Source organism: Camelus dromedarius, chromosome 26 (genome assembly GCF_036321535.1).
Source record: "Camelus dromedarius isolate mCamDro1 chromosome 26, mCamDro1.pat, whole genome shotgun sequence".
In the NCBI taxonomy this organism is placed as follows: domain Eukaryota; kingdom Metazoa; phylum Chordata; class Mammalia; order Artiodactyla; family Camelidae; genus Camelus; species Camelus dromedarius.
Window position 1 is genome coordinate 13374173 of NC_087461.1, and position 22260 is coordinate 13396432.

At 36.9% G+C, this 22260-nt stretch overlaps 1 protein-coding gene across 12 annotated transcripts in view; it reads left to right on the forward strand.

Annotated features, from left to right (window-relative positions):
• ABI1 (abl interactor 1) overlaps nucleotides 1–22260 on the forward strand; it is a 101083-nt gene that overhangs the window by 33355 nt on the left and 45468 nt on the right. For all 12 annotated transcript variants that reach the window (XM_010995680.3, XM_010995670.3, XM_031444641.2 and 9 more), the window contains exon 2: nucleotides 6379–6546. In XM_010995680.3, the coding sequence (XP_010993982.1) occupies nucleotides 6379–6546 (168 nt within the window). The remainder of the gene's footprint in view (nucleotides 1–6378; nucleotides 6547–22260) is intronic.

Consider the following 22260-nt stretch of genomic DNA (forward strand, 5'->3'; position numbering starts at 1 on the left):
TTCTCAAGTCTCAGACCAACCAAACCCATAGGTGGCCTTCAGCAAAGTAGCTTTTTTAAAAAATTGAAGTACAGTAATTACAATGTGTCAGTTTCTGTTGTACAGCACAGTGTGCCAGTCATGCATATACATTCATATTTTTTTCCATTAGAGGTTATTACAAGATACTGAACATAGTTCCCTGTGCTTTACAAAACAAACTTAAAAATCTGTTTTTTTAATATAGTGGCTAACATTTGTAAATCTCAAACTCCTAAATTTATCCCTTCCCAAAGTAGATGTTTTGTCTGTAAAACTCTTCCGTTACATTAAAAGTTGACATTTTAAATCCTTCCCATTAACACACTTCTTTTAAAAAAAAGTCCTTAAACCAAGAAGTGTTCCTTACATAGTGTATTTTATCAATTTCTAAGAAACCTTCTCCTCGCCCCCATGTTTAAACATGTCTGTAACTGGGTGCATTTTACAATTAATGTTGTCCTTAAAAAGCTACCAGCCAGGCAGCAGTTGTCATTGTTCCCACTTGAGTGAATTTGGATGATTTTGCTGTTAGTATAACTGGATTATTGTACCTTGTCAACAGACCACTTAAGGACCTTTTGAGGAAAGAAGAGAGTCTTGGGTTTTGTCTTAAAAAAATTTTTTTTTTGATAAAAAAATTAAGATAACATTAAAATTATCTTAAAAAATTAAGATAACTCCAGCATCAAAGTTTGCAGAATTGGTATCGAGAGCATGGGAGAACAGCCTGGAAATAATGATGGAACCTTATTTTAAAAGATGGATCACTTGCAGTGGGCGGTTCACAACATCACTTATGTAGTATTCCAGCCTGTATTTAATCTGCATCACATCTTGAGGAAACAGTTGGACAGATTTAAGGTTGAAGGACTTCCTATAAGACAATTAGCCTGGAGTTTAAAAAAAAAAATGTTGTATGTTTTGAAAGAAAAAAAAGGTCAGGGTTGGGAGGGGATGCTCTGATTTAAGGAAACTGAATAGACATAACTGTCAAGAACATACACAATAAAAGGTGTAAGGGGTTTGTTTTGTAAGTCGGATAATTTGAAAATGAACTCTATAGCAGGTATTACTCTATGATTAAGAGTGGCATATGAAGTTCACCATTTAAATAAATCCCAAAGAGCATTTTCTGGAAGTATAAAATAAAAGTTCTTCAGAAGAAACCATCCTGACATAATTGAGTTGGCAGATTTTTTTCCTGAGTGATACATAAAAACAGTGTATCTGACAGTTGGTTTGTTGGAGTCATTGAAATATGGTATTTTTTGGTAGGCGTAGGTTATTTTTTAGTGGATTATCATGAAATTTCTTCCACTATATATATAATTGGAAAAACCTTATTTAAACATTTGAAATATTCTGTGGGAAAAATAGTGACTTTGGAAAAGTTTCTGGGAAGTTGGGATTAGAGTTAAGTTAAAGGTTGTTAAAAAAGAATATGATGTGTTAATGTTTCTAGAAAGAGTGGGAGGAAAGGCAAAGACATAGAAGCAAGATGGCAGAAAACTTTTTTAATGCACAAGAGACTCCTGTTTTGTTACTTAAGCAGAATCATTAAACCACTTGCAGTGAGGACACAGAGAAATTATTGTTCCTCAAAGAAAGCAAATTATTTTCAGTCCTCTTGTCAGACTTAAGCAAGGGTTCAAGATGAGTAAGAAAGAGAACATTTTAAGTCATGCTGTTTTTCTGAAATGTTACTAAACAGGCCAATACTACAGGATATGTGCTAGGTATAGGCTGTGTTTTCTATGTAGGACATCTTTTGATAAAGTAGGGTCCTGACTTAGAAATGGTGCTCTTAAAGTTAGCTTGTAGCTTAGTATTCGGAACTCATGCAGCTAAAATGTCACAGAGAAGAGTTGGGAGAAAGCGATTAGTTTTATTAGCCTTGTAAAATAAACAAACTTAGTGCTTTTAATAAATCAATAGTACTAGTGTTTGAGGAAAACAGATTTAAGGTGGAGCTAGAGCAGAGTGACTATTGGTGTTTTGGTATTTATTTCATATAAGAATATCTGTTAAAATAGATGCTTTATTTTTAAGATATTTTCTAAGAAAAGGGTTCTGATTTCACTTAAAATTAATGACACTTAATTTTTAATATATTTCAGATATAAAACTTTGCAAACATAAAACCAAATAAAATGTGACTTCAGAAAACTAAATGTGACGTTTATTGAAGTTGAGGGACAGATACATTGGGTTATATTATTCTTTCTACTTTTATATATACTAGACTCTACTACTCAGAGGCACAGAAGGAGATATTTATAATTCTCTGTACATGTTTTCCGTGGAATTCTTACAACTACTAAATGCTACCTCTTGTTTGGTTATTTAGAAGGAGTTGGATTTGAACTTGTTTTTTAACAGGGCCCAATACATTGATGTGCTGATGAAAATCAAGGTTTTAATATTAGAGGAATTAAAATGAGAGTAGGCAACTAATAATTACTGCCATAATCATGAAGTTACTGAGAACTATGTTTTGAAAAAGATGCTAGGGAAGAATAGCACATGGGGAGATGCCCATGAAACATTATGAAAAAAGCAGGATACATAACTACAGACTATGTGTTCATTTTTACATTCTTGTATGCATGTATACAGAAGAGACTTGAAGAAAATACACTAAAATGTTAATATGGTCTATTTGAATGATAGGACTGTGGTACATTAAATATTTTAAAATTTATATTCTCTCTGTCTCTTTTTTTTTTTTTGGTTAAAAAACAGGCAAAAATTAAACCATAAAGTATTTCTTTTCGTTTAGAATGCATTACTTAAAAGTTTTGTTTTGTCTTTTTGAGCAGGGTAATTAGGTTTTATTTATTTTTAAATAGAGTTACTGGGTATTACTTTTTAAGCATAGTCATGACAAGGTTGTTCTGTCTCTTTTGGGGTTCAAGTAATTACATGTAATAGAGGAAGAAAGATTCTTCTTGTGGTAATAGGTAAAGGTTGAGAATGAGGGAGAGGAGAGAGAGGGTATAGCTCAAGTGGTAGAGCGCATGCTTAGTGTGCACAGGTCCTCAGTGCAATCCCCAGTACCTCTTCTAAAAATAAAGAAATAAATAAACCTAATTACCCCCCCTCAAAAAAAACAAAAGAGAAAGAGGTAGTGTGGCTAAAGATAAATGTATAGGTATGAGAGAGAGTGCTTGTAGCTAGTAATTTCCACCTTAGGCAGTGAAAAATGAGATTAATTTGCCTGTGTAGTCACCTTGAGGGGCAAGAAAAGGACTTAATAGGCGTAGGTATTCCTTGAAAAGGTTCTTTACTCCAGCTAGCAGATCCTAACTCAGTAACGCCTGGTTTCCACAGGTGGAAACAGGAGGAAGAAGAGAGCTAGCTTTATATATGGGACTGTTCAGAAAATTCAGTTATCTAAGGAATTTCCTGTTTAGTTCTTGGCTACATTGTTTATTTTGAGTTTAGCTCTTTTAAACAAGTTTTTCTTTTAAAGCTGAATATGTTTATTTCCATTTTAAGCAAACTTCATCGGTGGCATATAAGACAGGGATGGCAAATGGGTTACGTATCACATGTCAGTACCTATAATGATTAGTTAAGAGTATTGAAGACTTTTTCAAGAAGACTGCTGTCATTGATTCACAAGGTCTGTTGTAGCTCCTTGGAGAAATGCTGGCTATTTGACTTCTAGTTTATAATCCAAAGTGATCCTTTGGAACATACTAAGGCTGTTTGGTAGTTTTACAATAAAAGCATCAAAGAATGAAGGAGACCAACTATTGGATACTAAGCTTACAAACCTGAAATAAGTGACACCAGTGATTCTTATGTGGATTTAACTTTTAAATTCATGACCTACGAGGAAATTAACTGTGACTAGAACTGCACTCTCCAGGAAGGTAGCCACAATGTGCATGTGACTCTTGAACACTTTATGGCTAGTTTGAGAAAGTGAATTTTAAAATTTTAATTATTTTAAATTTAATTTTAAAATGGAAGCAGTGTAAAATATTTTCTGTTAAATACAACTTTATTTTTTTGGTAGGGCTATATTTTGCTTTAACCATTGCATCGGAACATGCACGGGAGCTTTTTGTGTCTAGGCCTGGAAATGGCACCTATTTCTGCTATCATTCCATTGGCAATACTGAGCTATATGACCATGCTCTTAGGGAAGCTGGGAAATAAAGTTTAAATCTATACCCTAGACTAGTTAGTTAATACATTCATCACTTCACATAGATCTTTTTTTTTAAAGTTCTCCCTTTTAGCAGATTTCAATTATGCAGTACAGTGTTAGCAACTACAGTCACCATATTTTACATTTAGGCCTCTTTGTTGGATGGAGCTAAGATACTGATATATAATATCATATGATAAAATTCAAATTAGGTTCAAACTAATGCTTTCAGTTTAAATCCAGAAGTACAGGTTTTTCTTAATGTCGTTCTTCTTACATCAGAATCTCTATTGAACCATGCCAGAAATCTGTTCTCAATGACATTATTAATGACTTGCTTTATGCCACACTATACAAACAACAGTCTTGGGATAATAATTCTGAAGCTACCATCAGCAATAAAATGACTGAAAACAGTTTCAGTATTTTTTTTCCTCTTTCAATTGTTTTTGTCCTAAGGATTAAACCTCATTAAGAATATACAATCAAATGACTGTGCTTTGAAGCCACTTCTAGGTTATTTCCTCTCTGGTTAAGCCACTAATTGGATGCACAATTAGGCTCATTTGATTAACTTTATATTTAATTTTGCAGAGTTCCTTTTTAAAATTTCATTTTATTTCATAATTGTGTAAGTTATTTATATAATTCCAAAAACAAGTCTTAAAAACAAGGTATGTTTAAAGAATCCTATCCGTGTTCTCGCCAACCTATTTACCCTCAACCTCATATGTAATTATTTTTTAAAGATGTTGTGGTTTATCCTTTTTTAAAAAAAAGCATATATTTTTGTATCTTTCCCCAGTCCTTAAATATTAGTAGCATTCTGTAAATACTTTTTTCTATCTTATTTATTTCCACCTTTTCAGTATTCTGGAGATGGAGTGTAGTATTAATAACAATACCCCTCAGGAGGGAGGGTGGGTAGCTCAGTGGTAGAGTGTGTACTCAGCATATGAGAGGTCCTGGGTTCAATTCCCAGTACCCCATTAAAAAATAAATACAGTATAAATAAATAAAACTAATTCCTCCCCCAATAAAAATAACAATATCCCTTTTATGATATTCCTTCTTACAGCAGTATAGTACTCAACTGTTTGGAGATCAGTTTACTCAGCCAGAACCCTACTGATGGTTATGTCAGTTGTTTTTAGTCGTTTACTATTGCCAATAGTGCTGTAATGCATAATTACATACATATTTTGTCAGTGATTCTTTGCGATAGATTCCTGAAAGTGAGGCTACTGGGACAGAAAATAAATCCATGTGTAATTTTGCTGGATATCACCAGCAGTGTATCAGAGAGTCTTTCCCCACAACTTTGCAGAATACCTTGTCCTACTTTTGGATTTTTGCCAGATGGATAGGTGAGAAATAGTATCTCATCTTAGTTTGCATCTGCATTTCTTTTCTATAATGAGCGAGGTTGAATATTTTAAAAAATAGTTAAGAGTGGTTGCATTGCTTTTTTGTGAACTGTTAGATTTCTGTTCCGTTATTTCTATCTCTTCTTGGCCTTTTTTCTTTATTTTTAGATTATATATTAATTGTGATGCAAGTTGCTGGCCACTCTGCATCCTGCCCCCTCCATCCACCATACCACTTGTCTTTGAATTTTATTTTGAACTTTGTGTCTGAGCATTTCTTACTATCTCATTCTGAGTTGTGTACTGGAGTTTGGGAGAATGGGTGAGTAAAGGATGGGATCGTAAGATTCATAGTAGTTTTTGTGGAGATGAGAAGCTTGGTCATAGTGGTTAACAGAGGGGTTGGATTTCTGATGGTGATTAATGTAAACAGGAATATAAGGTAGAATGAATATAATCCATATCATTGGACTAGTGGATATTGTGATTTTTTTGTTAAATTAACAGTTGTTAAGTAGAGCCCTGGGGTGTCATGGATGGTGTGCACAAGTTGCAACAAAAGACTGCAAGAGAAAATGAAATAGAGAAGTTTATTATTCACAGGTCCTGGAGGAGGTACACAGAATGCCTTGAGGGGGCACATGGGGAAGTCGGTGCAGGCAGAGTGAGCAGTAGGACCTGGGACACATGCCTTTGTGGTTCATCAGATTAGTTTGATAAATTTTTTGATTCAGTTGGGTTTTTCTATTAAAAAATGTAGCCCTGCCTTTCTATAGAATGTTAATGAATGTTAACCTAAATAAATATTGGTTGTTTTTGTTCTTATTTCAGGCTACAGACAAGAGAAAAGCTTTAGAAGAGACCAAAGCCTACACAACCCAGTCCTTAGCTAGTGTTGCTTATCAAATAAATGCATTGGCCAACAATGTACTCCAGTTGCTGGACATCCAAGCCTCTCAGCTTCGGAGAATGGAGTCTTCCATCAATCATATCTCACAGGTAACAGCTTGTAAAAAGCTTTAAATTCACATTTAATTAACTGACAGCATAGTAGATAGCCTGGAAATATGGATTCCTTACCCATCGTCTTTCTGACTGACTAGTCATTATCACTTTTAGCTTCAGCTTTGAGTTGAGTAAACCTACTCTTCCTTTTTTTTTTTTTTTTTTGATTTTTTTTTTTTTGTGGTAAAATATACATAACATGAAATTGACCATTTAAGCCATTTTTAAGTGTATAGTTCATTGGCATTAAGAATAGTCACATGGTTGTGCAACCATAAGCACTTATCCTGCTCTTCTTTTAAGACCTTATTTTGAAGTAAAATAAATTGCACATAATTAAAGCATACAATTTTATAAATTTTGGTACACATGTTTACCCACAAGACTATCAATGCATTCAAGACGAGGAACACCCCCCAAAATTTCTTTGTACTCCTTTGTTATCCCATCTTTCCGCTTTCTGTCACTATGCGTTAGTTTACGTTTTCTAGAATTTTGTAGAAATGGAGTCATATGGTATGTACTATTTTTTTGTCTGGCTTCTTTCACTCAGCATAATTATTTTGGGATTCAACACAAACGTGTGTAAAAATAGTTCACTCCTTTTTGTTGCTGAGTATTCTTCCAGTTTTCCACATTTTGTCGATCCATTCACATGTTGATGGACATCTGTCTTGTTTTCAGGTTTTGCCTATTACAAATAAAACTTCTATGAACATTTGCATACATATTTTTATATAGTCATATGTTTTTATTTCTCTTGGGTAAATTAAATACCTCTGAGTGAAATGGATATGCCACATGTCTAGATGTCTGTTTAACTTTATAGCCGAGTTTCGAGCCAAATTGTTTTCCAAAATAATTATACCATTTTACATTCCCACCAGGGCTGTATGAATCTACAGAAGTATACTTGATATTTATGTAGTGATTTTGTATCCTTATTAAAGTCACTTAATGTTACAGTAGCTGTTGTATAGATTCCATTGGATTTTCTACTTAGAAGATCATGTTGTCTGTAAAATAAAGATAATTTTACTTTTAATTCTTTTCTTTCTTTTTCTTTTTTTTGTCTTTTTTTGGCCATACTGCACTAGTTAGAAGCTTTTAGACAATGTGGAACAGGAGGAGTAAAATTGGACATTGTTGTGTTCCTATGTTAGTGGAAAACATTCTGTCTTTTACTATTAAGCATGATTATAGTCTGTAGTTTTTTCAGAAATAACTCTTCTATGAGGTTGAGGAAGTTGCCTTCTATTGCTAGTTTGCTGACTTCTTATGAGGAATGGACGATGGATTTTGTCACTTTTTTGTGCATCTGTTAAAATGATTTTATATATAGATAAATAAATGTTTTTTGTCTGTTAATATGGTGAATTGCATGTTGTTTTGGAATGTTAAAATTGGCCTTGCTTTCCTGGGATAAACTCTACTTGACTGTGATGTATTATCCATCTCATAGATTATTAGACTTAATTTGCTAAGATTTTGTTAAGAACTTTTGCTTCTTTCCTCCTGAGAGTTAGGGGTTTGTAGTTTTTCTTTCTCATAATGTCTTTGTTTGGTTTTGGTGTAATGCTGGTCTTATAAAATATGTTAGACAGTATTTCCTGCTCTTCAGTTTTATGGAAAAGTGTGTATGGAATTGATTTTTGTTCTGTTGCATTATTTTCATTCTGATCTCAATTATTTCTTTTTTTTCCCCCCTTACCCGGGATTAATTTATTCTTATTTTATACTTTATTAAGGTAAAAGCTGAGGTCACTGAGAGCCTTTGTCTTTTCTAATATAAATGTTTTAGGTCTATAAATTTGCCTTGAAATAGTGTGTTATCTGTATCTTACAAATTTAGATATGTTGTGCTTTTGTTTCATTTAGCTCAAAATAATTTCTGATTCTGCTTTTCAATTTCTTCTCTGGTCCAAGGGTTTTTTGGAAATGTGTCATTTACTTTACAAATATTTCAAGATTTTTTTTCCAAAGGCCTTTTCTGCTTTTGATTTCTAATTTAATTCCCTGGTAGTCAGAAAATATTCTTTATATGATCTCAGTCCTTTAAAATTTATTAAGAATTGTGTTATAACCCAGTATATAGTCTGTCTTGGTAAATGTTTGGTATGCACTTGAGAAGAATGTGTTTTTTCCATGTTTTTTGTTACACTTGGGTGGAATGTTCTATAAATCTCGTTAGTTAAAAGTTGATTGATAATATTGTTTAATTTTTCTATATCCTTACTGATTTCCTGGCTACTTGTTTTATTAGTTATTGAGGAAAGTAATCTCCAACTGTAATTTTGAGTTAGTCTATTTCTTGCGTTTTTATCCTTTTTTGTTTCGTGTATTTTGACGCTGAGTTATTAGGTGCAGAAGTGCTTAGGCTTGCAATGTCCTGTTGATGAATTGACTCTTATCACTATGAAAAGACTGTTTTTTAAATCCTGGGTAAACCTAAGTTTGGCTAAGTAGGCAGATTTAGTTGGTGCTGGGGTGATAGAATGGGTTCCCGCAATGGAAGTGCTCACTGAATTAAATGCTCTGAATTCTCAAACGTTTTGCTCTCAGACTTCATTAACATCTTAAATTATTGAGGCTCCAGAAGGGCTTTGGTTTATGTTGTTGGCAGTTCTTTTAGTGTTTATCATATCAGAAAATAATAAAGTGTTAAATTAAAAATAGTTTAATATTTTTACTGGTAAGTTAAAAATATTTAACTCACTTAACAATAAGCCCTTACTTGTTAACACAAATAACATTTTAATGAAAAATAACTCATTCAAAGAAAATTGTGCATGGTGTTGTTTTAAGATTTCCATAAATCTTTTTTATTTTTTTATCTATCTTTGTTTTAATTTTTTATTGAAGTATTGCTGATTTATAATATTTCAGGTATACAGCAAAGCAGTTCAGTTTTATATGTGTGTGTATATATATATATTCTTTTCAGATTTTTTTCCCATTATAGGTTATTACAAGATACTGAATACAGTTCCCTGTGCTACACAGTAGATCCCTGTTGTCTGTCCATCCTATACATAGCAGTGTATATCTGTTAATCCCAAATTCCGAACTGTCCTGCCTCCCCCCTTGGCAGCTACAAGTTTGCCCTCCACATCTGTGAGTCTGTTTCTACTCTGTAAACAAGTTCATTTGCATCACTTTTTAAGACTCCATATGTAATTGATATACGATACTTGGTTTCTCTGACTTACTTCATTTAGTATGATAATCTCTAGATCATTCATGTTGCTGCAAATGGCATTATTGGTTTTTTTTATTGCTGAGTACTGTTCCGTTGGGCATATATATACCACATCTTTATCCATTCATCTGTCAATGGACATTTAAGTTACTTCCACGTCTTGGCTATTGCAAGTAGTGCAGCTATGAACATGTATGTTTTCAAAGTAGAATTTTCTCCAGATATATGCCCATGAGTGGGATTGCTGGATCATATGGTTGTTCTATTTTTAGTTTTTTAAGGAACCTCCATACTGTTCTCCACAGTGACTGCACTGATTTACATTCCTACCAACAGTGTAGGAAGGTTCCCTGGTATAGGTTGCCTTGGGTAGTATGGTCATGTTAACAATATTGATTCTTCTAATCCAAGAACATAGTGTATCTTTCTATCTGTTTGTGTCATCTCCACAAATCTTTTTAATGTCTTGTTAATAAAATAAAAATAAATAAGAAAAAGCTGGATTCTCATCTATTTTTGCATTCAGTATTTTGTGGTTTGTTGTTTTGGTTGAAGTATGTGAAGGAAGTTTGGCTTCACACAGATACACAGTTAGAAAAGGCAGAATCTTGGGGACCCCAAGAGTCTTTAGATCACAGTTGGAGAAACTGTTGCATTATGGAGTTACCATAATTTAATCTCTATAGTATGTAGTCCCAATGTAATATACCAGCCATCATACTTCCATTTAAAAAAAAATTCCAGATTTGTATTACATCTCCATCTATAGTTTCTTCTGACTTTTTGTTATATAATTCTTGGTCCATTCTTACTGACTTTTGTGATATTTTTGGTACTCTTACCTGTAATATCAAGGGATTTCTAATGGCTAATTCCTAATGGCCTTTTGATATTTATTTTAGTTTCTTAAAGATATTTCAAGATGAGGCATGTTACTCTTCTTTGGCGCTTGTTGTGGTCTGAGTTGCTTTACCCTAGAATTCATACATTGAAATCCTAACCTCCATTACCTCAGAATGTAACTATCTGGAGGTTGGGTCTTTAAAGAGGTAAGTAAGTTAGGACGAGGTCATTAGGTGGGCCCTAATCCAGTATGACTGGTGTCTTTGTAAGAGGAGATTAGGACAGAGACACACAGAAGGAAGACCTAGAGAAGAAGACCTTTACAACCAGAGAGAAAGTGCCTACGAAGAAACCAGCCCTGTCGACGTGTTGATCTTGGAGTTAATCTTGGGCTCCTAGGCTCTAGAATTACGAGAAAAGAAATTTCTGATGTTTCAAACTCCTAGTCTGTACGACTTTGTTACGGCAGCCTGTTGTGCTTTCTTGGCTAGGAATGCCTGATGCACTTGCCCTTCCCGTGTTTACTCATAGCAAGTCCCACAGACATTCCATCCCCTTCCTCATTCCTCCTCGGCCCCCCCCCCCAATAGGCTGTTTTATGGCTGGATCTATCCTCATGGTTCTTATTATGATTCAGGACCACCTCTGCAAAGCCATCAGGGAGCTTAGAAGAGCAAGACTTGTTAGTCACAGAAGTTCCTGTTATACCTGGCATGGCCAAGGGCCACACAGCAAGGCCACTGGTAGGGAGAAAGGGGGCGAGCATGGACCTGGGGCTCTGCCTTTATAAGTATACGCTGGTGTGGTGTCTAGGATTTTGTGGGTTTACTCTTTATTGGGGAATTGAAAGCATAAGAGTGGAAACTGGGGCGCAGGAAGGGAAGAGCAGGTTCATTCAAGCAGTCAGTTATCTGGGTTACTCAGGGCTTTCTAAAGGGGAAACTTCATGAGTGGGTGTGACCTGGTTCCATATTTAGTTGTTTTGTTTTGCTAGTAGCTCAGCTGGCAATATGTTTATTTGAGATGGATGTCTTTGAAATAGATACCTCAGGAATCAAAAGCTTAGTGTCACACTATACAGCCCTAGCAAACTAATTAAGCACCATTATGTCCACCTTTAGCGCTGTCACTTTTATACTTTTTGTTGGCTCTTACGGATATAAACTATTCATCAGAATCTGGGAAGAAATGGTAGAAGGATATAATACAGATTGTTGGGTGTTACTTAAAATGAGAAAGCACGGTATGTTTAGTACCCCATGGCTAGGAACATTCAGTAGCTCTCACTTGATTGGCTGATTTACCGTGAGAAAAATCTATTAACTGCCCTATTCAGTATTCCAATGGAAGAAGCTTGGAGAAGCAAGGGAAACACTCTCCCCTGAAACCTTCTAAAGGAGCATGGTCCTTTCAACACCTTGATTTAGTCCTGTAAAACTCAGTTTGGACTTCTGGCCTCCAGAACTGTAGTAGAAAAACTTTCTATTGTTTTAAGTCACTAAGCTTCTAGTAATTTGTTGCAGCGGATTAGGAAACTGACATGCTATAAGAAAGTAGTTCTAAATGCGGTATGACTGGGAATCTGTAGAAGCTGGTTCTTGTCATTTTCATGATTTAAAAATATTTTTAAAGGGTATTATGAAATTGTATAATATCCTTAAAATCATGAGGAAAACATGAAAAATTTCTCAACTTTCCTAACAAAATAGTATTTTTCATCTTCAACTTTATTAAGACTGATATCTGACGGGGGGTAGGGTATAGCTCAGTGGTAGGGTACTATGCTCAGCCCGCACAAGATCCTGGGTTCAATCCCCAGTACCTCCATGAAGAAATAAACTAATTACCCCCCCACCCCCCAAAAAACTGATATCCAACCTAAACAGTTGCTAACTTTCCATTGTTTTTCTTGTAAAGATTAAGGCCCAACAATCAAATGATTTAGGGCAAATTTCCTCACCTCCTTTTTGGAGGGAGGACACCTTTATTAACTCAGATTAATGAAGCATTCTTGCTTTAATTATAGTTATTAACAAGGTGAATTTAGAGAGGAGCAAGCTATAGTAAAGGTGTAGTAAGATGGGGTACAGATTATTCTCTGTAAGTGCATGCTACAGAGCACATACATGTTTATTTGAGGGAGTTAAGGGGCTAAACCTTGTTTTGGCAGTAGACTTTATCTTACTATTATCTAAAATAAAATTCTCTCAATTCCTATGTGGATAAACATTTTGTATTCTGCCATGGACTCTTAGAGCACCTAGCATAGTACCTGGTACTTAATGTGAGCTTTTATGTTGGTTGAGGCAATTTTTGAATTTTGATATGTATTATGCATTATCTGAAAATTTTGAGGTTAAATAAAAATACTCTAAAATGTAACAAAGATTTGTGATAAAGCTTTGGTCCTCTCTCCTTCCACCCTTTTATGTATGTATGTGTGCGTGTGTATTAGCTATATTTATGTTAATATGATTTGTATCATTAAAATATATGTATATTAACTTTTTTTAAAGAAAATGTACTTACCTTGTTTCTAAGAGACAGTTATTAGTTTTTGGTGTGGTACTAGAGATGCATGCCATCAGATGACTAAATGATTTATATTTATTTAAATAATCTAGTGCAGGGATCAGTAAACTGATCCATGTAGGCTGAATACAGCCCTTCCCCCATTCTTGTAAATAAAGTTTTATTGGAACATAGCAGTGTTCCTTTGTTTACATATTGCTATGGCTACTTTCACCACTACAGTGACATAGTTGAGTAGTTAACGACAGAGATCATTTGGCCTACAAAGCCTAAAATTGTTACTCTCTGACTCTGTCCAGAAGAAGTTTGCTGAGCCCTCAGATAGTGTTAGACAGTTATTTCAAAGAATTTGAAAAATGTTCTTGGGGTTTGATACTGGTTTCTCCAACTACTTAACGGTAGGTAGCTTTTTTTTTTAAGGTAATTTTTCTGCAGGTTGATTTGCTGATGTTTTCTGAATGAGCTAGGAATTGTGAGGAATAGGACTTGTGCAGACTGCATGATGATGCAGATTCTGCAAATTTATGGCTTCGTTCCTTCTGTATCCTCAGCATATAGAAGTTAGCTATTATAAGAAATGATGAAAAAGTTCCACGAAGGGCTGGTGTTCTGATGCCAACTGGTATACCGCAGTACTGTTCTGACACTAAGCCCCTGGAGTCAACACTGCCTTGACCTCAGATGCCAGTGGCAAGTCAGATCCCCATTCTACTCCCACTGCCAACCCTGATGGGTTTGCTGTTTTATAGCCAGTTGACATCATGTTAGGAAAGTAAAACTCAGATTGAAAACTGCACCCTGCTTGATGAACCAGGGGGCAGAGCTCATGGTGACAACAACTAGAAATCAGAGGAAAGAGACCTGAGAGAGGGAGCCCCCAGTTTTGTAGTAAGAGTTTGCCCATATCACAGTCTGGCCCTGAACTACGCACGTGTGGAGCAAACTGCAAAAATGCCAGCCAAGGCTCAGAGAAGTGAACAGAGATTTCAGCTGCTACCCTCTTAGAGGAGACAGTTTGGAGTTTAAGTTCAGTTAAGTTTACACAACACTTTTCTGAGGACTACAGCAGGATTTAGAGTTTCTATCAGATATCGTTTACCACGTACAGGGTGTATGTAATTATTAGACCTATGAAGAAATGGGCAAAAGTGACCAAAACTGAAGATCAAATTTACTTGGGTATTTGCCAGATCAACCCTTAGGTGATGTACATGTTGGACAAATGACTATTTCTTTGTTTGACCAAGCCTGAATTCAGGGGTTTGAAACTTTTTATGGCTAAAGGGAATTTCAAAAGACTGATTCTAGTTTCATTCTTCAGTATTTTTTCTTCTGTATCCTAAGCTACACTTGGCAGTTTGCTGGTCTCTTGTACTTCCCCTCCTTGTTGGTGTGCTTCCTCCCTGCAAGTCATTACTTGTTTAGGATGAACGAATCAAGGTCCAGGAAACAGAAACCACTCTAGGTGTTTTAAGCGGAAATTAGGTCTCCATGAATAACCCCCAGCACTGTAAGAACTGACACACTAGGGAAGCTGTAACCTCTGATGGTGCCATCAATGGAATCACTGAGTTGAAGAACTTGATTTGGGGATTTCAAACCAAACTTGGAAATCTGCTGCCGTGCTGCCTCCTGACCCTCACGCAGCTGCTGACTGGGCTTTGAGATGTGGAGTCCAGCTGTTGCTTGCACGGCAGTTGCTCCTCAACATCCGAACCGTTAGAGAGTGGATAGAAGCTCCACTTCAAAAAAAAAAAATCTCATTTCTTGACTTGTTTGCCAACAGAAAGTAATAAAAAAAAAAAGGGGTAGGAAGAGATCTCTATCTCACTCTCAATTTCCATATCCCAGGAAAGTGTGTTTCTTTGACAGATGAGAAACTGTATCTGGAAGCCTAGCTCTGAGAAGAAAAGGGTGTTTTTAGCTTTTTAGTTGCTTCAGGAAGGTGCTCCTGGGGTGAGGGTGGGGAGGATGAAATGAAGATCAGGTGAGCTAGTCTCGCAGCATGCATGGATGTCACCCACAGTCCCTTAGCACTTGAAGCACGTGACAGGCTACATTTACTAGGTTGCATTGGTTTTTATTGTAGTTGGGGAGTTTTTGAAAGGCAGAAGATTATATTCTTATTCAGTTTCTAAACTTCTAGAACCTAGCACGAAACCCACCAGATACTAAGCATTTAGTGAGTGTTACAGTTTTCATTTAAGAGGGGTTGATGTGTATGCTATTAAGTACAATACATGGAAGTATTTACTAAACATTTGAAGGGGGCATATAGTTTGGGCGGTGTTGAAGGAGTGACATTTAAGTTGGGGTTTGAAGGGAGCCTGTGCATGTATCATCTTGACTTGGGGTGCAGGTGCACTCAAGCTGGAGGAAATGGCATTAGACAGAGACGCGATGGCTTGTTCAGGGTGATGAGGATGTAGGAATAAGGAATGTACCTGGAAGTTAATTCTGAAAAGTAAATGTGAAGTTCTGAATTACAGTTCATTTCCCTTTGATTTGGTTTCCTTGACGAGGCTAAAAGGATGGCTTGTGATGCGTTAGTGGGGTAGACAGGTCCTTTTGCTTTTTCTGTGCTGCTCACATCTGCTTGGTGGGAAATACACATACAGCTCCTGAATCAGAGCACCGTGCTTAACAGAACAAGAGAGAATCAGTCTTCTTTCAGCATCATCAGATGGCAGACTGATGTGATTAAGCTCTGAAGCAAAGGAAAGAGTATCCTTTGGATATTGGAGACTCTGTTCTTTACTTTCAAGGCAAACAACAGGCCATCTTGCCTCTGTTCAATATGTTTCTGGAGAAATGAATCACCCAAGCCCACGTTCTGCCTCAAATAGTCTGCAGTATTGAGGGAGCAAGCCTCCAAACCCCTCCCTGTTGATCACAAAGTTTAGGTTAAACCATTTTTTAGTTCTGTCCTCATTAACAAATAGTATAACAAGGGATTGCTCTCATCTCACTTAGAATAAGGGCTCTTTTCTAAGAAAGGAGCTTTGGAACCTCCTTTCTTCTAGTCTGATTGTAAGTAGCTGGTTTGGATGTCTCTCTCCAGATCTTCTGATCTTTGGGTTGTCTGTAAGCCATTCACCCGGTGCAGCTGGAACCCCCTAATCAGTTTCTGAGTCTTTACAGTTGCCTAATCTTGTTACAGAGCCTGGAAATGGTATTTCACTTCCTGTGATTTAAACTTCAGACATCTTAGCATGGCCTAAAAGGCCCCTTGGTCTGGTTTCTTCCAGCTCTCATCACATTCCTGCTACGCTTAACTTCTTGAAGTGTTCCAAACACGGCATGCAATTTTGTTCCTCTTTGCTTTTCCGTAATCTGTTTGTCTTACTTGGAATTAACTTGTTCCGTCTCTGTTCTGCTTAACACAAGCACCATCTGAAGTCCTCACTGATTAGCCCAGGGTAGAGTTACTGAGTCTTTGCACTGTGCCGTCCTACTTGTTCCTGCTTTTATTAGTGACGTGAGGTACATGTCTGTCTCCCCCTTGCTCTCTCTGTAAAGGTAAAGGCCATGTTTTATTCATCTCCATAAGGACCATGCGCTGACCGATTGCGCAACCCGAGCTCCTCCTCATCTCTGTGTCCTCAGTATGTAGTAACTGGTGCTTAAGAGTTGGTTTGAAAAGTATTTTTGTGGGGAAGAGCATTATAGCTCAGTGGCAGAGTGTGCAAGCTTAACATGCACAAGGTACTGGGTTCAATCCCAGTACTTCCTCTAAGCAACAACAACAAACCCAGTTACGTCCCCCTCAAGAAAAAAATGAGATCAGCGCTGTATGGTCTGCTTTGAAGTCACAGAGACCTGGGTTTGAGTCCCAGTTCTGCCAGCATGTGATTTGTTCAGGTTACCTAACTTGTTTGAGTTTAGTTTTCTCATGTGCACAGTTGGGACAATTGTGCTGACCCTAGAGATGAAATAAAGAATTGCATGTAAAGCATTTAGCCTAACCCAGGGATGTAAGATGTTGGCATTATTAGTCATCATAGCTGACCATCCATTCTTTCTCTTATATTCACCCCCTCTTGCATTCCCCCTTCTAGTCAGCATAAAGCATATTTTGTTTTTTTCCCATCTTAAAAAAAAAACCTTCCTTTAACATACATACCCTTTGAGATATTACTTCTTTTCTCTTGACAGTTCACAGCGTAAGTTCTTGAATCTGTGAACTTGTAGCAACTTCTTCCTCGAAACATACGTATGCCTCAATCCATTGTGCTTTGGTTTTATCTCCTCCTACTCCACGGATGTTGCTTTTGCAAAAAGCAGAAATGATGTCTTTGTTCTAAATCTACAAGTATTTTTTTCTTTATCTTGGTCTTGTTTTTGTTTGTCACACGTGACAAATTTGTGATTGTGTTTATTTGTATGTTTACTTATATAATGCTTCCTCCTTCTGTTAGAGGTAAGTTTAAGGATGACAGGAACCTCACTGGTATGAGGTTGGTTCATCACCATGTCCCTAGTGTCTCCCATAGAGTATGGCAAGGAGTAGATCCTCAAGTCTTTAAATTATCAGTGTGGCACTTTAGAAAGTCTGTAGTCCTTTGGGAATATGGCAGAGGTATCAGTGTTGTTTTTAGAAAGTTCTCCATTTCCAAGAAAAATGAATGTACCCTAGTGTAAATTTTGAATTATCAATGATTTGGTTCAGAATCTTAAACAGAGTACTTAATGTGGTCACTGAAAATATTTTTGCCTATCTGTTCTCTGAAAAAGTCCAAGCGTGAGAATTAAATTTAAAAAAAATGCTGAAGTGGATTAGAAGCTGTAATTATCAGGGTTTGATTCTTCTCACTCTTACTCTGCCTTGCAGTGCTGGTGAGAACCAGGCAGGAGCTGGTCAGCAAATAGGAGCGAGAATTGACTTTTACCATTAAAAAGAAAGTCTCTGTGCCTTTTACCTTTATTAAAAATGCACACCCACCTCTATCAGAGGACAGTATGTCAGTCCTTAAACCTTGCCTTCGTGTTACTGACACCAGCATGATCTTGTCTCCCCTTCGCTCTCTAGCGTCATTCCTTTCCCTCCCTCCACACCCTGCTTCAAACCTCCTCACTCGTTTAGTGTGCCAGCCTCTGTAATGTCATTGCTCGCAGTGTCTGTCTTCCCGAGTTCCTCTGCCTGGGTAACTCCTGCTCGTTTTTTAGGCCTCGTCTTGCCTCATGGAAACCTTGTCCTTGGTTCCAGAAGGCTAGGTTTGATCTTTCCTAGTACTTCTGTGCCTGCTCCTACTCCTACATGAGATAACTTGTTTGATCCTCCTGATCTGCTGTCTCCGCCCTGGTCTTTGCCTGGGAGGCTTACTGTGCAGATTATGTCAGTGGGCATCTGTGACTTCTGGCTTGAGACAGAGTGCAGCCAGTGTGGCCATGGGCAGGTCGTAGGCAGTGAGGAAGACGAGCTCAGAATACTTATTTCCATGGTTTTCTACATGATTTCTTCCGTGTGGGCTGGCTGTATCCCAAGGCAAGTCGTTATTCCCCTCCAGGTGGCCTTTTCTATGTGACTGTCTCTTCCCAGTTCTGACAATCCCTCCTGTCCTTGTCCTTTTAGATTTAGGGGTGCTGTTCCTACCACTGCCACTAGTTCTTACCTTCCTTTCTGTTCCCCTTTCCCTCACCATTCCTTTGTGTTTAGTTCCTCTGTGTTATAAGTGCTCTTGGAACTTCTTAAATTGGACTGTTTCATCGGTTTCTGAGTGGAAGTCTGGCTAATAGAGCCCTCCGTGTGTTGGTTCTGATACTGCCCCCACCCCCACCCCCCGCCTTCGCCCTGACTTAGGGAAGCAGGAGGCTCGGTTGGTGAGGTTCTAAAGCGCCCTCTTTCCACTTCAGACAGCGCTGCTTTTGTTCACTGAGATTCTGTGTAAGAGTTGACTTGAAATTAGGATTGAACAGCAAAAAAGTTTGAAAATCAGTGCCGGCAAGGAAAAATATCTTAAAATCTTTTCAACAGCACTTAAGGCTCTTTAATGGCCTGGCACCTGCTTTTATTTTTAGCCTTACCTCTTCTAACCCATCCTGGACTTCTAAGTTCCGGGGAGGATATATCTCTCTGCATGTCAGTGTCCTGGCTCACATTGTTATAGGCATGTTTCACCTGGCTAACTCCCACCCTAAATTTTATAAAATTCTATTAAAAGGTGGGTTTTCCCTAATGCTCCTTTCTGTCCTGCCTCCCACCTGCGCACATATTATTCGAATTCTCTTTTTTATAGCATCCTATACTTTGCTTTCATAGCATTTGTTATCAGAATGACATAATTTGTCCTATACAGTGTCTGCCCTCCGTAGGGTTCTGCTGTGATCATTGCTGTAGTCCTGGTACCTGGCGTGTGTGCACCCATTTATTCAGCAAGTAAAAGGGAAGGGAGTTACAGTGGAAGGTCACAGAATCTCTTCAAAGAAGCTCATTGCAGAGACTTCAGAGCCATTAGAATTGGTCAGTTTTGAATGGGGCTGTCCTCTTTTAATTTCAGTTGATAAAAAAAAATCACTGTACGTTTTTTTTTTTTAGAGAAATCTTATTTGGTTGTGTTCCTCTAGATTAATGGAACATTGATCACTAAATTACTAGCTCATTGATTACTGAATCAGTGAGCTTAAAAAAAGTCTGATTCTCATTTTTATGACTAAGTAGTAAAGATGACTTAAAGTATTTTTTGGGGGGTAGTTTTTTTTTTAAACTCATGGAAAAATTGCAAGTACAGGACAGAGAACTTTTTTGTTTTGAACCGTTTGAGAATAACTTGCTGTTACGGTGCCGTTTCACCCCCAAATACTTTGGTGTGTATTTTCTAGACACAAGTACATGCTACTGTGTAACTATGATGTGATCAAAATCAGGTGCTTAACACTGAGACATTGCTGCTGGTTAATTGTCAAGTTCTATTTAAATCTGCCCATTGTTCAGCAGCTTTATAGGAAAAGGATACAGTTCAGAGCATTTAGTTATCCTGTCTCCTTAGTCTTCTTCCGTCTGGGACAGTTCCTCAGTCTTTGCTTGGTTTTACCTAACCTCGATACTTTTGAAAATTATAGGCCAGTTAATTTGTCGAATGTCTGTCAGTATGAGTATGTTTAATGTTTCTTCATGATTGGATTCATGTGTTAAATTAAAGATGACTTTGGAGGCAATAGCTTCTTGTTTAAAAACTACTATCATTGTCTTAATTTTTTAAAGAAACTTTTTTATTGTTTACTTTAAGTCTTTTCCTAAGTGTTTCTAATGTTAGGGCTTGTAAATCCATAATAACCTTTAAAGATAGGGGAAACCTGTAAAGCGCCTGGCATGTACATCAAGGCATAACATCCCTAAAAATATTTTTGTTAGAGATCCAACAAAATTGACTGTGATAGGAATTTTTTATTTTGGCTAATCAGGAATAATTTATTTTGCTACATTTTGTCATTAAGATCATTGCAGATTTAAAAATTCTTTGGCTTCTGAATTGCATTGGTGCTTGAGAACTTCTGAGATGTAAATACGCATATTTAATTACGGCAAAACTTATTTCTAAAATTAAGGCAATTTCTAAAATAACCCTCTTATTAATAACCCTCTAGCTCTCAGTTTTAGCTCTGAAATAATTTGAAAATCCAAATGAAGCAGTCAGAATCGCTGTTCTAAGCCTATTTTTAGTTATTTTTCCTTTTAGCTGGTTTCCTTTCTAGCCACCTGCAGTTTTATGCACAGTTGCATGTGTTCATTTTTTCTAAAACTGTCCCCCCACCAAGCTTGGCATGAAAGTGGCTTCTCTAATGTTTTTGATTTGTTCTTTTCGAAGAGCAAAGTATAAATTATAAAACCTTCATTGAGTAAATTCATGTAAAGATACTTTGATAAAACAGCATTATTACAGAATACAATGCTCTTCTGGCTTTAGGGTTTTTAAAAAAATAAGTTTATTTTGTCTTGATATTATTAATACACTACCTATTAATATATAGAATATATCTTTTCCATTCTTTTACTTCCAGCTTCTTCCTTTTTTTTTTTTTTTAAAGATTTGTCTCTTCTAAGAATAACTGGATTTAAAAAAATTCAGTGTGATATTTCTTTTAATTGGGGCATTTATTGCGTTTCACTTAATGTAGTTATTGATTTATTTGGATTCAGATGACCCACCATTATTTTGTACTTGGTACTCATGTCATCTATTCTGTTTTTTCTCTCTCCCTCCCTCCCTCCCTCCCAGTCTTTGGAAGCCTTACTGTCTATGTGTGCACGCGTATGTGTGTGTATGTGGCCTCTTGCTTATGGTGAATTATTTCCTTATGTGTTTTATAAATCTCGATTGTGAGCTCATGTTAAGAGCTCATCTTTTCTCTCTGCAGTTTAAGGGTAATCCCATTGATGAGATAAATTGAAGATATATTTCTAGACAGTTTCATTCTGCCGAGTGTTCTAGGGATACTGTCAATCCAGGACTGTTTAGAGTTGTACCTGAAAACTTCATAAGAACATGTTATACTTTCTTGGACAGTAATTCCCTGCCCTCCCACCCTGGTGTGTGTGTGTGTGTGCACGTGTGTGTATGTGTGTTATGTGTTTCCTAGAGCTGCTGTGACAAATTACTTCACACTTAATGGCTTAAAATAACACAACTTTATTATATTATAGTTTTGAAGCTTAGAAATATGAAGTGAGTTCACTGGGGCCAAAACTGAGATGTGGGCAGAATTGTGTTCCTTCTGGACGTTCTATGGGAGAATCTGATTTCTTACCTTACTTTAGCTTCTAGAGGCCTCCTGCATTTCTTAGCTGGTGGCCTCTTCCTCCATCTTCGAGCCAGAAATGGCCAATTGTGTCTTTTCCACATTGCTTCACCTGATCTGCACCAACTGTCTTGCCTCCCTCTTTCCCTTTTAAAAGACTCTTGTGATCACATGAGTCAGTAATCCTGGATAATATTCCTTTGTCAGATCCTTTGTTTAATCACATCTGCAAAGTTCCTTTTGCCATTTCAGTTCTGCCTTCTCACCCTTCAGCAAGCCCAGGCCTTAACACTTTGTTTCCATTTGGCATAAAAGTCTGAGCCGGTGTGTTAGTGGCAGCCAGCCCCTATAGAGTTGCTTCTAACGTGTTTTCTGCTCTGAGTTTTAATTCTCTCGTC